The sequence below is a fragment of the Tachysurus vachellii genome, chromosome 26 (assembly GCF_030014155.1).
Source record: "Tachysurus vachellii isolate PV-2020 chromosome 26, HZAU_Pvac_v1, whole genome shotgun sequence".
NCBI lineage: Eukaryota > Metazoa > Chordata > Actinopteri > Siluriformes > Bagridae > Tachysurus > Tachysurus vachellii.
The window spans coordinates 6,830,511-6,846,212 of record NC_083485.1 but is presented as its reverse complement, the minus strand read 5'-3'; the positions used below and the strand labels follow the sequence as shown (position 1 = coordinate 6,846,212).

Here is a 15,702-nt window from a genome sequence, read left to right as displayed (position 1 = left end):
TTGTCTTGCAATGTTTGCACCAGGTTGCACATATCTGTAGCTATGTGTTGAATAGTCTATGCAAGCGGTTTGGATTGCACTGATCTGCACCTGCCTCACCTGCATTTTCATCTGTCTCAGTGTTGCAATCGTGACATCTGTAAAGGAATGCAGGAACTGGGTAATTAACGATGCACACAATATGGTATTCCAGCAAATTCAGACAAAATAAGTAACACGTTGATATGCAGCCAAAAAAGAGTTTTTGCAGAAACATAAAATCTACATGAATAATTTCTACACAAGCAACTAGGCCTTTTGAAAGATCTGTAAAAACCGCATAAGGAACATTTATGTAAATAATGATGCCCTATTACCAAAGCAAGAAAAATACATACACTCGCCATCCACTTTAATAGGAACATATAACCTTATACCCCTGCCCACTTATGCAGTTTTCAATAAGTTATTCAGATGCAGTTCAGTTTGATGTAACAATGATGTAATGTTCACAGCAAAAATGGGGCAAAATATATAATTACTTAGACATGTTCAGTGGTTCCTTGGTTGATTATTTTATATTTAATTACTTAGCAGTTCTTTTGCATGAAGGTACAGGACTTGTTTATTATATTAATATATTTCCAGCATTTAGCAGAGTGACTTACATTTTATCTCTTTTTTAATACAACTGAGCAATTGAAGATTAATTAAGGGCCTTGCTCAGGGTCCCAGCAGTGGGATATCGAACTCACAACCTTCTGATTAGTAGCCCAACACCTGAACCACTAGGGTACAACATCCTAATCCAACATATTATTACATCTACTTTCCTAATTAAACCAATTCACAACTTTTTCCCTCAAAAGTCTATGGAGAAAACAAGAAAATATGGTTAGGAAGATATAAGATAGTTGACTTTAGATGCATTTGCCCATATTAGTATTCCCTTGAGCTAGATGTGGAAGAACTCATATTGCAGCGAAAACGGGGGTGTTGTATTTCAAAACTTTTTATTTAAACATTTGTCCCATTATAATTAACAGAACTTCTTTGATGAACTAAAAAGCATGTTGTAAATTTGCATTTCTATATGTACATGAATGTAATATATCATGATTCAAAACATATAAGAATGTGCGTGTATTGAATCGGTGGCTGCTGTATGATTCGTTTTGGTATAGTCAAGATCCAAGATGGCGCTGCGAGGACTGAGTTTCTGTGTTACTTTTGTACTTCGTCACGTCAATTCTCCAAGACTAGAAGTGTTTTGTTCGGCAGTGAAATTTAACAGTATTATATGCAGAATTGAAGGTGCGTTCTTGCTATTTGTCAACTCATAGTCTGAACGCGTTTGTTTTCTGCTCCTTTCCACACTGCACATTAAAGGGCTTTTCACTGTGCGTTTCACCAGCTGTAGAAGATTTACTCGGGGTTATGAAACCCAGATCCAAAGGTTTTTACCCCACATTCTGTTGCCAAACGTGTTCAGTGTCATGTGATATTAATGGGTTCGGATGCTGGTTAGATGCTTTACACCTAAATACATTATAACACGTGTTTTCTACAGTAACAGAAACCCGTATTGTGTAATAAGTCAAAATAAAAGTCAGATTGTGACGGAAAGCGCGTTAATTAGAGGGAAGAGAAGGTTTTATTTTACAATTATGGTCAGAAAAGATGGTTCAGGACAAACCGGATGGTATATTAAGGAGTAATATTGAGTATTTAAGAAGGTGACTAAATGACATGCACTAAAAGTGTTTGCAGACAGAAGAATAAGAACAGGAAATAGGCAGAGGTCAGAGGTCAGGGATCATCTATAACACAGAGACTCAAAACAAGATGAAATAAAGGACAGAGCAACTGAACAATAATGACTCAGTTGTGTCAGGAGTGAACACTGTAGTGAGGGGGAAATACTGAAATATTAGTAGACTTTTATATATCAATCAGTGACCAAAATAAACAGGCAAAAAGGATTAAAAACCTGAGAAAGATACTGTGCTGCAGAGCAGACTAATTCTTTTTAACTGTCTCTGAGTTGAGTGTGACAAGTTTTATTTAAACCAGTTGCAGAATTTATTTGTTAATTTCATGGTTTTTGATCTGCAAATATGCAAATATTTGACACCCGTTGGCCAACAAACTCTCAAGCGGTTTGCTCATGACGAGAAAGCAATCCAACCCCAAAAGAGCAGTGCCCTCTCCTGTAGAGCAATGCATGATGGGATCTTTGTTACTGGCCATGTTTGGTTAGGTAATGGTGTGCAACAGAAATTGTAAGTTAATGTGTCTAGTGCAGTAGATATTGAGCTAGTGATTGGAAGGTTGTTAGAAGTTCAAATCCATACGCTGCCACTACCGGGCCCTTAAATCTGATCTGCTTAGTTGTATGGAAAAAATCACATAAATGGAACGTGCTTTGGATATGGGCATCTGCCAAGTGTATGAATGTATAATGCTGTTGATGGATCTGTGTTGATGAAGTAGCCAGAAAAACTGTGGCAGTTTCATCATGCTTCATGCATCATTTATATTGGGCAGCCAATTTTCTCATGAAACTATATGAAATGTACCTGCGACTATTAATCATGGCTGACAACTTTTGAGTTCAGCTTAGAGAGCTTGGTGTGGAAAAAAATAAAAAACACAAAATCCTTGCATTAGCAGAAGTGTATTAAGTATACTCATTGTCAAAGTACAGTACAGTGTATTACAGTACAGTGTATTTCAGTGAAGTTATTGACTGTTTTTTAGTATTCAATTTTCGGGTTTTGCACTTTGCAGACGGTCCCTTGGAATCTGTTTCTCAGGTGTTCGCACATAGACATAGAGACTTGTGTATTTTGTCCAACGCGGAGGAAAGCTGATATTGAGGAAAATTGAGTTGTAGCTGCTTCTCTACATTACTACGGTGAAAATGAGGTGTTATTTGTGTAATAAAAGCGTTTATCTCAGGAGTTACTGACTCGGGAAACTCGAATCTGTGAATATGCGGACAACTTTAGTCTAAACTGGACGGAGACACGGAGCGCCCTGTAACTCACTGACCTGCCTGCGTTCACAATTCACACGGTGCAGATGGGAGGGAGAACGGCTGACTACACAGTTTATGGGAATAAATTGTGTATTTCCCTCACAATTGTTAAAAAAAAAAAACTCACTACACTGTCTGTCTGGTGTCTACAACTCTGCGTGTTGGTTTTCGAGATCATGCGGCGCGATTTGTTTTTCCTCACTGCTGCACGAGTCTGCGTGAGAATATGGGGGTGTGGCGTGAGAGCGTGAGAATTGGGGCAATTGCGTGAGCCTCACGCTGAATGCGTGAGAGTTGGCAGCCATGTATTAATGCATTTTTAAAGCCAAACCTTTTGCATTCGAGCATTAAAAAATGGCAAATTCAGTACCTGAATTCTGATAAGAGCTGACTTAAAAGTATGCACTTAAAGGACATACAAATTTCATGAGTAAATGACAAGTACAACAAGTAAATGAAGTAGATATAATTATATGAATATATTGTGTGGTCTTCACCAACTTCTATAACACACATATAAACTCAGGTAGCAGAAAAAAAAGAACCACAAGAGATTTCAATACACTGTCATGTATTGAAATCTCTTGTTTGTCTTTGTTTTGATACCTGGGGTTATCACAATCTCCTCAGGTATCACACAATATATTCATTTAAATGTAATAACATTACAAAATATAAAAGGTTTCAATGTCTGTAAATAAATTAACACTATGTTAAAAAAAGTAAAAGTAGCCAGAAAAACTGGCAGGTTCATAATTCTTGAAACTATCTAGCCGGTATAGCAACGTGGAATGTCCTGAAAAATAAACCACTTTTGTACTAACAGACATCAAACAGGTTGGCCAAGGAAACACCAGCACATTGTTAGCTGTGAAGACACAACCACTATTGACATCACAAGCAACCTTCTGCAAACAACATGGAGTTAAATTAGAGCACATTTGCACAACATTTTACTAGTCATGCTGTTTGAGATGGTTGACTAGCTGGTTGGATAACTGTAGAAGATAAAAATATATTCGTAGGATTTGGCAGATACCCGTAGTGAGACAACTTACATTTATCTTATTTGTACGTGAGCACACATTTTGTTTGTTAAAATCCCAGCACTGTCACTGCTGGCATTTTAACAAACAACTTTCTGGTCAGTGTTTCAACCAGGGCTGTTGCCAGAACATACAGAATGGGGGGCATTTCATTTTCACAGGGGGCACTTTTTTTATGATCTGAGAAACAGACATACACCCGCATTTATTATAATTAAAATAGACCATGTTCAATATTTAAACAGAAATATCTATATTCAAGTTCAATATCTAAAACACAAGACAATCATGTTCTATTCAATGATTCAAATACATTTCCATATGATCAACTTCCCTGTTTATTTTCTCTTAACATTTGTATTGGTATATTCTTTGTTAATTATTGCAGAGTATTCATCAAATAACAGTGACACAGTGCCATCTATTGGCTATCTTGAGTAGTAGTATATCAATAGTATATAAGGCACAAAAGCTCCACAATAATAATATATACAACAATAATAAAAACAACGCTAGACCTGGGACCTGGGTTCAACCCCTTATATCCACTGAGCTACCACATGCATTAAAAGTTCAGTATTTATATATAATAATGATAGACTCAAATCTAATATTGTTGGTTTTCACTGTTGAGGATAACAGACAACACAATCTTAAATGTGTCTTTACTGTGGCTGTAACGTGCTGATTTGATTTGGCAGTATGGATTTTAGCACAGTAAGATATAGCAAATGGTACTGATTATGGCTTGGACACATATCATGCTTACTATGACACTGGCTATAGCTGTGACTTACCCCAAACAGCCCACTGTGTTCTGTGTAACTTCATTATTTAATAAAAGCAAAGTTAATCAAATGTCTTCAGATACCAAAATATGAATGTTTTTAATGCTTGATTTGTCAAGCGGTATGGTCTATGATTATATCAGGAGTTTGAGGTTGTTCACATGATGTTTACAACTGGCCAAATATTTCTGGTTCCAGCCAGGCGTTACCTTTTGTCAGAGGATGTGGTGAGACTGGAAGATTTTCAAAAGAAGAAACTTGCTGTGGCTCGACAATTGTCTGGATCAAAAGGTTGGTGATGTTACCTAAACAAAGTCCTGGCTTGCCAATATAGATTTTTCTCTGATTGTAAATGCTAAACAATTATACTGTGAAGATCTGCCAGCTGAAGACAGGAAAACAAGCATTTTTCCACAAGAATTTGAGGTTTAGGAATATAGGAGGGGGCATAAAAATAATATTACTAATATTAGTATAAGATTGTAACTGTGCAGTCATTAACTGTGGCAATTGCAAAAGCTGGAGGGTGATTTATTAAGTTATTCTACAGTAATGTCCAATAAGCACTTGAAAACAGAACAGTTCTAGATAAACCTTTTACAACTCAGTTGTCTAATGTCCACATGACTGACATTTTAAGTTTTAAAGCTGCTCACAGTGATTATCAGGAGAAAGTATTAGAAAGCTGGTCAAAATCAAAGCTGATGAAAATCATTTCCCTCTTTTGGATAAAATGTGTTGGTGGCATCCCAATATTAATGATAGTAAACTGATGTTCAGTTTATATTTGTCAAATGTTAGCCAAGATATTTCCAACTCTAGTGGATATTATTTCACAACTCAACATTAAGATGTTTTTTATTTTCTTTGATGGAAAGCCCACGTGAGCTGAGAGCATATGGAACTTGGGAAGGAGGCTCAGCTTCTCAGAAATGTCTGTTAATATGAAAAAGTTCAAAACTGCAGATCCAGGTTCACATGCTGTTTGGCTAATTTTATATTTTGTGGCCAGAAAAAAGACTGCTGTTTTGGTGTAAGTCATAATTTAGTGTACTACTATGTTTTTGCAGAAAAATGCAATATTCTATGCAAGATTTATAACTATTGACAGGTCTGGTAAAATAAGTGGTGATAAATGTCACTAGATTTCATGTCAGTGTAATATCCTGTTAAAAATATAAGATTGCACAGTACACAGCACACTACTCAATAATGTAGAATACTTAGTAACCTATGTATAAATCCACATCTGTCATCATTATAATTCCAAATGTGTACTTATAAAAGTACACTTTTGGAAAGTGGTGTTGAATATAACTTATAGAACATCTCTATAATTCTAAATCTTTGTTATTCTCTCTCTTAACTCACAGGGCATTTCTTTGCTGCATTAAATGAGAAAATAGAAAGAAATCAGTTGATCTTGAAGGATGAACTGAAGCTGCTTCTCCTCCTCTGTCAGTCACCTGAGGATATGGTTATGGCTAGAAATGCTATCTACAGGTAGGTCTAAATTAGCTGTGGTTACCCTGCATGTATACCCTGATTGATTTTGGCAGGAAGGAATTAGTGTTGCTTCTGTGGTGAACTGTGGAGCTCTCGGCTGCACTATTATAAACTGTTGTAGAAATGACATTATTTACATTTACACTATTTACTGTAGAGTGTCACACAAATGAGGATGGGTTCCCTTCTGAGCCTGGTTTCTCTCAAGGTTTCTTCTTCATCATCTCAGGTTCAACCCTCTTGTTCATTAGGGTTAGAGATAGATATATAGTACAACCCCAAATCAGACAAAGTTGGGACAGTATGGAAAACACAAATAAAAAAAAGAAGTGATTTCTAAATTTACTTTGACTTGTATTTCATTGCAGACAATGTGAACACAAAATATTTCATGTTTTGTCTGGTCAGCTTAATTTCATTTGTAAATACAGTATATATCCTTTTCTGTCATTCAGACCTGCAACACATTCCAAAAAAGGTTGGGACAGGAGCAATTTAAGGCTAGTAATCTGGTGAATTGGTTAAATAATGATGTGATTTGAAACAGGTGATGTCAACAGGTGATTGTAATTATGATTTGGTACAAAAGCAACATCCAAGAAAGGTCTAGTCCTTTAGGAGCAAAGATGGGCCGAGGATCGCCGGTTTGCCAACAAATACGTGAGAAAATGATTGAAATGTTTAAAAACAATGTTCCTCAAAGAAAGATAGGAAGACATTTGCTTATTTCACCTTCAACAGTGCATAACATAATTAACAGATTCAAGGAATGTGGAGGAATTTCAGTGCGTAAAGGACAAGGGCGCAAGCCTAAGCTGAACAACCGTGATCTCCGATCCCTCAGGCGGCACTGCATCAAGAATAGTCATTCATCTATAAGCGATATCACCACATGGGCTCAGGACTACTTTGGCAAACCTTTGTCAAGTACCACAATACGTAGTTACATCCACAAATGCCAGTTAAATCTGTACTGTGCCAAAAGGAAGCCCTATGTTAACAGCGTCGACTTCTCTGGGCTCGGAGGCATCGGGGATGGACCATCACACAGTGGAAACGTGTACTGTGGTCAGACGAATCAGTATTTCAGGTATTTTTTGGGAGAAATGGACCAAAGAAGAAAAGGTTCATCCAGACTGTTACCAGCAACAAGTCCAGAAGCCAGGGCCTGTCATGGTATGGGGTTGTGTCAGTGCCCTTGGCAAAGGTAACTTGCACTTCTGTGATGGCACCATTAATGCTGTAAAGTACATAGAGATTTTGGAGCACAATATGCTGCCTTCAAGAAGACATTTTTTCCAGGGACGTCCATGCATATTTCAACAAGATAATTCAAAACCACATTCTGCACACATTACAAAGTCCTGGCTGCGGAGGAAGAGGATACAGGTACTTGACTGGCCTGCCTGCAGTCCCGACCTGTCTCCAATAGAGAATGTGTGGCGCATTTTGAAGCGCAAAATGTGACAATGAATGCCCCGTACTGTTGCCCACCTTAAGACTTGTTTGCAGCAAGAATGGGACAAAATTACACCTGAAACACTTGGTGTCTTCAGTCCTTAAACGTCTTTTAAGTGTTGTGAAAAGGAATGGCAACATTACAAAGTGGTAAATGCTTTACTGTTCCAACTTTTTTGAAATGTGTTACAAGAACCAAAATAGGAATGTGTAGTAAACACAAAAAATGTCATTAAAAAAAAATCTGTATAATCCTTTTACAAATTGGTTGTCTAATGTTTGTGTGAAAATCTCATATTTTTTCTCTTTCGGACAAATTCTGTCGGTGACATCTTTAAAATAATTATAGTAAACTGATGTTCAATGTATACATATAAATAATCATTTATCATGGTGGAAAGTGAGGGAGACCACATGAGTCTATTTTCCAGATGCTTTTAATATTACTGAAATTAAACAGTAGGCATCAATACTATAAATATGAGCCAAAATGTGTATCAACATTACTCTTCCTTACAAACAGTTGGCTACACATCACATGCTAATTGTCCTGCTTATATGTTTTTATGCTGATTTTCTGAAGTTTTTATTCAAAGTCTCAGATGTAGTTTACCATATTTTGGAATCTGGAACAGCTACACACTGTATGTGGTTTTATTTTTTTTGGACGTAAAGCCAGAGATATAAATGTTCTTGCACTTCAGCTTAGTATCCAATTGCAGTTGATTGCAGCATCGTTTTGTATCTAATCAAAATTCTGCTTGCAGATTAGGTCTTTTTAGATATGATTCTGTGGCTTGTGGCCTGCCCAAAAAAAGTTGCCATTGGTGAACTAGTCCTACACTCTTTGCCATTGCATTGTTTTTTCACAATTTATTTATGGGAGAAAAGCAGGTAAATTAATCCATATTTCTAATCCACTAAGCCAAGCACTGGGCATAGTCAATACAATAATGTGGATTGTGGAAATAACCCAACAAAACCTGTGCCCTAACACCAAAGCAACCACTGTGTGACAACAATATCACACAGGTTGGCCAATGAAGACAACAGCAGTAGATAGAATAATTGTGAGGGCTATAAGGAAAACCCACAAAACAACATTCAGTGACATGACAAATATATCTACCGTTAACTAATAGAAATAGTCTAGAACCATTAATGTCCTGCCTTTCTGATATTAAAGCATGGCTGGCTTCTAATTTATTATACCTTAACAAAAACAAGACAGAGGTTGTAGTGTTCGGCCCCAGAGGAGCAAAGGATGCAGCAGAGTCTAATCTTGGCCCACTGTCAATGAAAATTAACTGTCAATGAAAATTAAATTAATCTGAACACACAGATAAATCATGTTGTAAAGTCTAGTTTTTTTTCATCTGAGAAATCTGGCCAAGATGAAATCTTGTCTGACATTTAAGACTCTCGAAATTGCAATTCATGCTCTCATATCATTAAGACTGGACTATTGTAATTCGTTATATAAAGGAATTAGTCAAGCCTCTATCTTGCGGCTGCAGAAGGTTCAAAATGCTGCTGTAAGATTATTAATGAATATTAAAAAACATGAACACATCACTCCGTCCCTGGTCTCCTTGTATTGGCTTCCTGTACAGTACAGGATTGATTTTAAGTTACTTTTACTAGTATATAAATCTCTGCATGGCCTTGCGCCATCTTACTTATCAGATTTGTTAACCGAACATCAAACGGGAAGAACACTGAGATCAGCAACTCAAAATTTTCTTAAAATCCCAAGGACCAAGTTAAGCCGGCTTCTTTGTGAGATAGACCACAGACTCTGTACTACGTTTAACAATTATTAAAAACAGGCATGTGCAACCTAGCTAGCAGGTGAAGAACTCAAACAACAAAATCACCAGCTAACTTACTTTAACTATGCAAGAACTATAGACTAATACAATAACAGGCTTAAATAAACCCAAAACATAAGTCCACTTACAGTTCTCGCGAACCCGCGTTTTATCAACTGGCTAGTTATCCTCCAGACAGTGACGGACCACGTCTGTCTCTCATTTCGTCTGTCTGTGGCGCCCGCTGGTGGTGTGAAGCGCGTCCGCGCTATTCTCCGAGATGCACTTGACGGCCTTTTGTGAAGCGGAATTTTTTTTTTGGACGACCTAGTTAAGGCGGTAGGGTTTCCCAGCTTAGGTGGGCCGCCCGAACTGCAAAGTGCTGCAGGAAACCCTGCACATGATTCGAAGCGCTCATCAGCAGTAAGAATTGGCCAAATTGCAAGTAAGAAAAAATGACAGAGATGAGCCACAAAGGTTCCTGGAATCAGGATTAATCTCTTCAAAGAGAATGAAACACTTTTCATTTAACACATATAGAAGTAAATATCAGGAATCAAAGGGAAGGTGTACAAGACAGTAGTGAGAGCAGCTCTGCTGTATGCATTAGAGACTGTAGCAGTGAGGAAAAGACATGAGACAGAGATGGAGGTAGCAGAGATGATGTTGATGTTCACTTTAGGAGTGACGAGGATGGACAGGATTAGGAACGAGAGGGACATCAGAGGGACAACTAATGTTGGCTGTTTTGGGGACAAGGTCAGAGAGGATAGATTGAGATGGTTTAGACATGTACAGAGGAGGGAGATGGTTATATTGGTAGAAGGATGTTGGAGATGGAGCTACAGGTAAGAGGTCAAGAGGAAGGCAAGCAAGATGATATATGGATGCGTTAAAAGAGGACATGAAGGTAACTGGTGCGAGAGTAGATGATGCCAAGGATAGAGTTAGGTGGAAACAGAAGATTCGCTGTGGTGACCCCTAATGGGAACAGTTGAAAGTAAAAGAAGATGTAAATATCAGGAAATTAAAACAGAAATTCTGATTCTAATGTCTCATGTTCATTTTTTAATTTCAACCCCAACATTCCTTTTTTTAATATTCCTTTTTAAAGAATATTTTAAAAAAATGTACAGGTCAGTAATGTCATGTTGTGATTGTTTGTTTGTTGTTCATGTGCCCTTCAGTTCTCATTGTCATTGGATCCCATGAGTATTTGACCCTGAGTGTTTGGCCATGTTGTTTGTCGGTTGTTGTCTGTAATAGCTGTTCCATGTGCTCATGATTCTCGTCCTGTTTTGCCATTGTCCTTTCCTGAAATCCTTTGTGCTTTTGTTTTATTAAAATGCATTTGGATCCTCTGCCTTATCTTTTAACGCATGTGACAGTAATTTGAATCACACTTTCTGATGATCATTAACCTTTGTTTGCATTGCTTAAATATAGACATATAATTCAGTGTGTAAATCTCTGCTTTTTTTTTGTTTGCATTGTCTCTATTATTATTACAAAATACAGTTTTATTTTCATTTCTCTATGCAGGTACCATGAACAAAATGGTAATATGGTATTTGGGGAGTTCAGGTTTGGACCCTTGTTTATGAGGCTGTGCTATGAACTGGGCCTGGCAGATTTAGCATTCACTACACTAACAGATAAGGTACCAATATTCAAAATTAAGCATTTTTTAAAATTATTATTAATGTATTTATTTAATAGAGACCATGGGGGGCACGGTGGCTTAGTGGTTAGCACGTTCGCCTCACACCAGGGTTGGGGGTTCAATTCCGCCTTGTGTGTGTGGAGTTTGCATGTTCTCCCCGTGCCTCGGGGGTTTCCTCCGGGTACTCCGGTTTCCTCCCCCGGTCCAAAGACATGTATGGTAGGTTGATTGGCATCTCTAAATTGTCCGTAGTGTGTGGGTGCGTGATTGCGTGAGTGAATGAGAGTGTGTGTGTGTGTGTGTGCCCTGCGATGGGTTGGCACTCCGTCCAGGGTGTAGCCTGCCTTGATGCCCAATGACGCCTGAGATAGGCACAGGCTCCCCGTGACCCGAGAATAGTTCGGATAAGCGGTAGAAAATGAATGAATGAATGAATGAATCTTTTGCCATCTATGTTTTAATTTTTTGGTTGGTTTTTTAATTTATCTCCATGTTGGCATGTCAAATTATATCAGGTATAATGCATACTATTGTAAAAATATGTTTAGAATTTTGATCATAAAAAGTTGTATAATCATTTGTTTATAAGCAATTTATTAGACTTATTTCCTTGTAATTATTTTGTTATACTTTATTTCTTTAAGAGGCTAAAAGGGTTCTTTCCAGACTGTACATCCTTCAACCTGGCCATAGACCTGCTATTCAGTAAAGGGCAATTTGAAGGTAAGACTTACAGTAATATCTAGTTAAATGGAATAAGGAGGGTGAAATCTATATTGCAGAAATGTCACTGATTTGCATTGGCAACTACAGCTAAAAAACAAGATCAGAAATTTACATTTCTGGCATTTAGCATCTAGCAGACTTTTAGTGACTTACATTTTATTTCAAAATTTATTTTCAAACTGAGCAATTGAGGGTTAAGAGCCTTTGGTGGCAATTAACATAAATCCTAAGAAAATAGCCAACAATCAATCTGTTCATCTGTTAATTAGAATTGCCACCTGTTGCAAGCCCACAATAATGGGAAATTGGGGCATGAACATGTTTATTATATTTATTTTTCTATCTAAGACATTTACAGTAAATTTCCACAATAAATGGTAGATGGAAAACAGCAACATTAAACCATTATCAGATCGCAATCACATATACCTTTATTTTCTATCCAGAATATGTGGCACAATTATTAGCTTATAATTACTACTGTAGAATCTGTCACAACCTTAACATAGTTCATGTCCTATGAGGCACTGGAGGTTATGGGTACATGGCTTTTTTGCCCAAAACATGCTATAACCGAGCTCCCTGAATTATATCCACATACAGAGTAATAATGTTGATGTGTCTATGCAGGTGTGTTGGAGCTTATAAGGGAAATGAAAGCCCAAGGCGTTGCTTTCAACAAGGACACCTTTACGCTGGCATTTGCTACCTGCTACAAGCTAGTATGAAAACTGTTTTTTCTTATTTTTAGACTTTTGCACATTTTGATCACTAAACTTTTGCATGTGGTGTTGGAAGAATGTTTTATAGCTAATATATTTTGCTAATATGTTTACATTTATAATGCATTTTAATATAAGTGTTGATTAGATAGTAAAATGTTAATTAATCTCTGATTTCTTGTATGATGTAATTTCTAGAACACTGCTAAGTCATACCAGATCTGCTTAGCCTTGCTAGAGGAAGGTCAGACAAAAGTCAGCTTCATTCCTAGACATGCTTATTGTATTGCAGTTGCCTTTGCACTTAAACAGGTAAGTAATTTACTGTATAATTAACTGTACTATCCTATTAAGACACATACTTTTATAATGCTCAGAACATGTTAGCAAGTAAATAAGAGTAACAAAGCATTTAGAGGACATCACAGTTCAAAAGTGAGTTCTTTATAGTGAAATAAATTTTTCAGACCCTAAAAGAACAAAATAAATTGTTAAATGAGTGAATAACATCATGTGAATAGCATATTAAGTTGGTGTGTAATAATAGAATGATGTAAGACAATATGAATTATTACCATAACCTTGACTGAATGAGAGGTTCACTCTTATGCCTCTACCTGTCCATGGAGGGTGAAATCTTATTGCTTATGCATCTTTCAGGATGATGTTGAGCGAGCACAGAGTACCTACACTCAGATCATAAACACAGACAGCAGACTATGCCAAAACCTGAGAGTAAGTCTGTTTGTTTGTGCTACAGTATGTATAAGGATTGAGAGAGACCAATGCAAACTCAAACATTTTTTTTGTTGACTTCTTCCAGGTACTTCTGTTGGCCATGTCAGGATCTATAAATGATGCAGTTTCTGTCCTCACAACAGCCCTGCTATCTGATAGTTTAGTGTTTGTAAAGAAGCAAGACTTCTGCCAAGAAGTGGTGAGACTTTTTAATTGTTTATACCACTTGATGTTCAATAAAGAAAATTAAACCAATGTAATTGCACCATGATTTACAATTTCAATTTATCAGCAGAAACAAATGTGACCAAGGAATTCTCTAGTCATTTATGCCAGTTTATCATTTGAAATGAAATGGATTTTAAGCAATGTAGATATACCAGTCTAATTACTGCTGTTGTAATTGTTATTCTTTGATTTATCTAGTATTCTTATAACTTTCCCAATACTTAATGGCTCATAACTGATATAATGAACACTTCTAGCTGTCACTTTATTTCAGGTGGATGTGTTAAAAGAGAGAAGTGAAGACGGGCCATGGAAAATGCAAGTTGAGCATCTGATTACTCAGCTACAGCAGGCAGGTCAGGTGAACCCAGAAAGGCTGGACCACTTGCTGTACCGCACTCCTACAGGGAAAAGGAAGCTTTTTTCTTTTCTGCACGAGGCGACCAGCAGGACCAGCAGCCGAAGGACTCTGAGACCACTGCTGTTAGAGTGAACACACACATGATGGTCATGGCTACAACTTAAGTTAATAAAATATTAGCAGTACACAATACTGATGCGTCTGTTCCTGGTATTAAAACCGTAAAGTTTTCTTTAGAAGTGTGGGGAAAACAATTCCACAAGCTAGCCAGTGTGTGCCGAATACATTGAGTTGTGTGTGTTAAAATTGACAATTAGTTTCTGTCTAAAGAAATATATATTTTTGTGCTCATGGGCTGCATTTATTATAGTGTATTTAATATGTAATTTTGAACAAGACGAGGGTGCATGTGTGTTGATATGACAAGGCATTTTTTTACATTTAAAAATAATAAATTAATAAATGTAAAGAACATCTGAATAGTTACATATTAAGATATATTAACTGCAATATCTTTTTGTAAACAGTGAAAAGTATTTAATCCCTTTAATCCCATGAAATTTTAATTATAATTGAGCATTAATTGACAGTCATCCAATGACACATTTGCAATAGTGGTTGTTGTAGGGTATGAAAATATGCCTGATCTAGTGGGTAAATTGTAAAGCACTTGAACAATTAATCAGAAGAAAAATAACATTTGTTTCTTTCAACATAAATGAAAGAAACAACATTCTTTCAGTATGTTTCTTTGGGGGTACAATATATAGTAGATTATCAAGACTATCACGGCATTCTGGAGCGAAATTTGCTGCCTAGTGTCAGAAAGCTTGGTCTCGGTCACAGGTCATGGGTCCTCCAACAAGATAATTGCCCAAAACACACAGACACAAGAATGTCTAAGAACTAAACAATAAACTATTCGGAAGTGGCTTTCTATGATCCCTGACCTAAATCCTATTGTACATCTGTGAAAAGAGCTGACATGCAGTTTGGAGAAGGCAGCCTTCAAACTTGAGATAGCTAGAACAGTTTGCTCCTGAGGAGTAGGCCAAAATACCTGTTAACAGGTGAAGAAGACTCATTGAGGGTTATAGAAATTGCTTGATTGCAGTGATCATGCTGGGATTGTAATTGTAAAAGATTAGGGCAATCACTACAATATTAAAAATATTAAAGGTACCATAATTTTTGTCCAGGTCTGTCTCATTAGTTTATTTTAATGCTTATATGAACCACAATTTGAAAGCCTTGTCTGATTTTCATTAGTCAGTTTTCAGCATTTTTATTTATCTATAATTTAGTCAGTTTCAGGTTATTTAAGTGAACATTGTGGTCATTTTTTTCAAAACATTTTTTCCATGTGTATATCTGAATTAGGAGTTTATTATTGTGTTATTTGCTGAAGAATAACACTAAATATAAACTACATACTTGTGAAATGATCTCTTCTTATTCATATTTATATAAAAATGCATCAGAATTTCAGAAATTAGAGAGAATCCAGAACAATGATCAAGCAAAATGTACATTGTCTCTAAAACAGATCTATTCATTTATCTGTTAAAGGTAAAATAATTTCCTTTCTGCTAGATAGTGGAGCCACATATTCAGTGTTGATTAAAACTGTGCTTTA

At 36.7% G+C, this 15,702-nt stretch overlaps 1 protein-coding gene across 1 annotated transcript; it reads left to right on the top strand.

Moving 5' to 3' along the window:
• The first annotated feature begins 1,153 nt into the window (after positions 1 to 1,153).
• On the top strand, positions 1,154 to 15,264 carry ptcd2 (pentatricopeptide repeat domain 2). The gene is made up of 10 exons (XM_060863592.1): positions 1,154 to 1,293; positions 5,052 to 5,144; positions 6,227 to 6,356; positions 11,171 to 11,288; positions 11,936 to 12,014; positions 12,648 to 12,739; positions 12,938 to 13,051; positions 13,400 to 13,474; positions 13,563 to 13,676; positions 13,980 to 15,264. The coding sequence occupies exons 1-10, from the start codon at positions 1,176 to 1,178 to the stop codon at positions 14,196 to 14,198; spliced, it is 1,152 nt and encodes a 383-aa protein (XP_060719575.1). The 5' UTR covers positions 1,154 to 1,175; the 3' UTR covers positions 14,199 to 15,264.
• The last annotated feature ends 438 nt before the right edge of the window (positions 15,265 to 15,702 follow it).

What these genes read in the sequence shown, in the direction of transcription:
- ptcd2 (XM_060863592.1), top strand. Translation starts at nt 1,176, where the DNA reads ATGGCGCTGCGAGGACTGAGTTTCTGTGTTACTTTTGTACTTCGTCAC. An exon ending in TATTATATGCAGAATTGAAG is followed by an intron (nt 1,294 to 5,051) that starts GTGCGTTCTTGC and finishes TTCTGGTTCCAG; the next exon opens with CCAGGCGTTACCTTTTGTCA. An exon ending in TTGCCTTTGCACTTAAACAG is followed by an intron (nt 13,052 to 13,399) that starts GTAAGTAATTTA and finishes TGCATCTTTCAG; the next exon opens with GATGATGTTGAGCGAGCACA.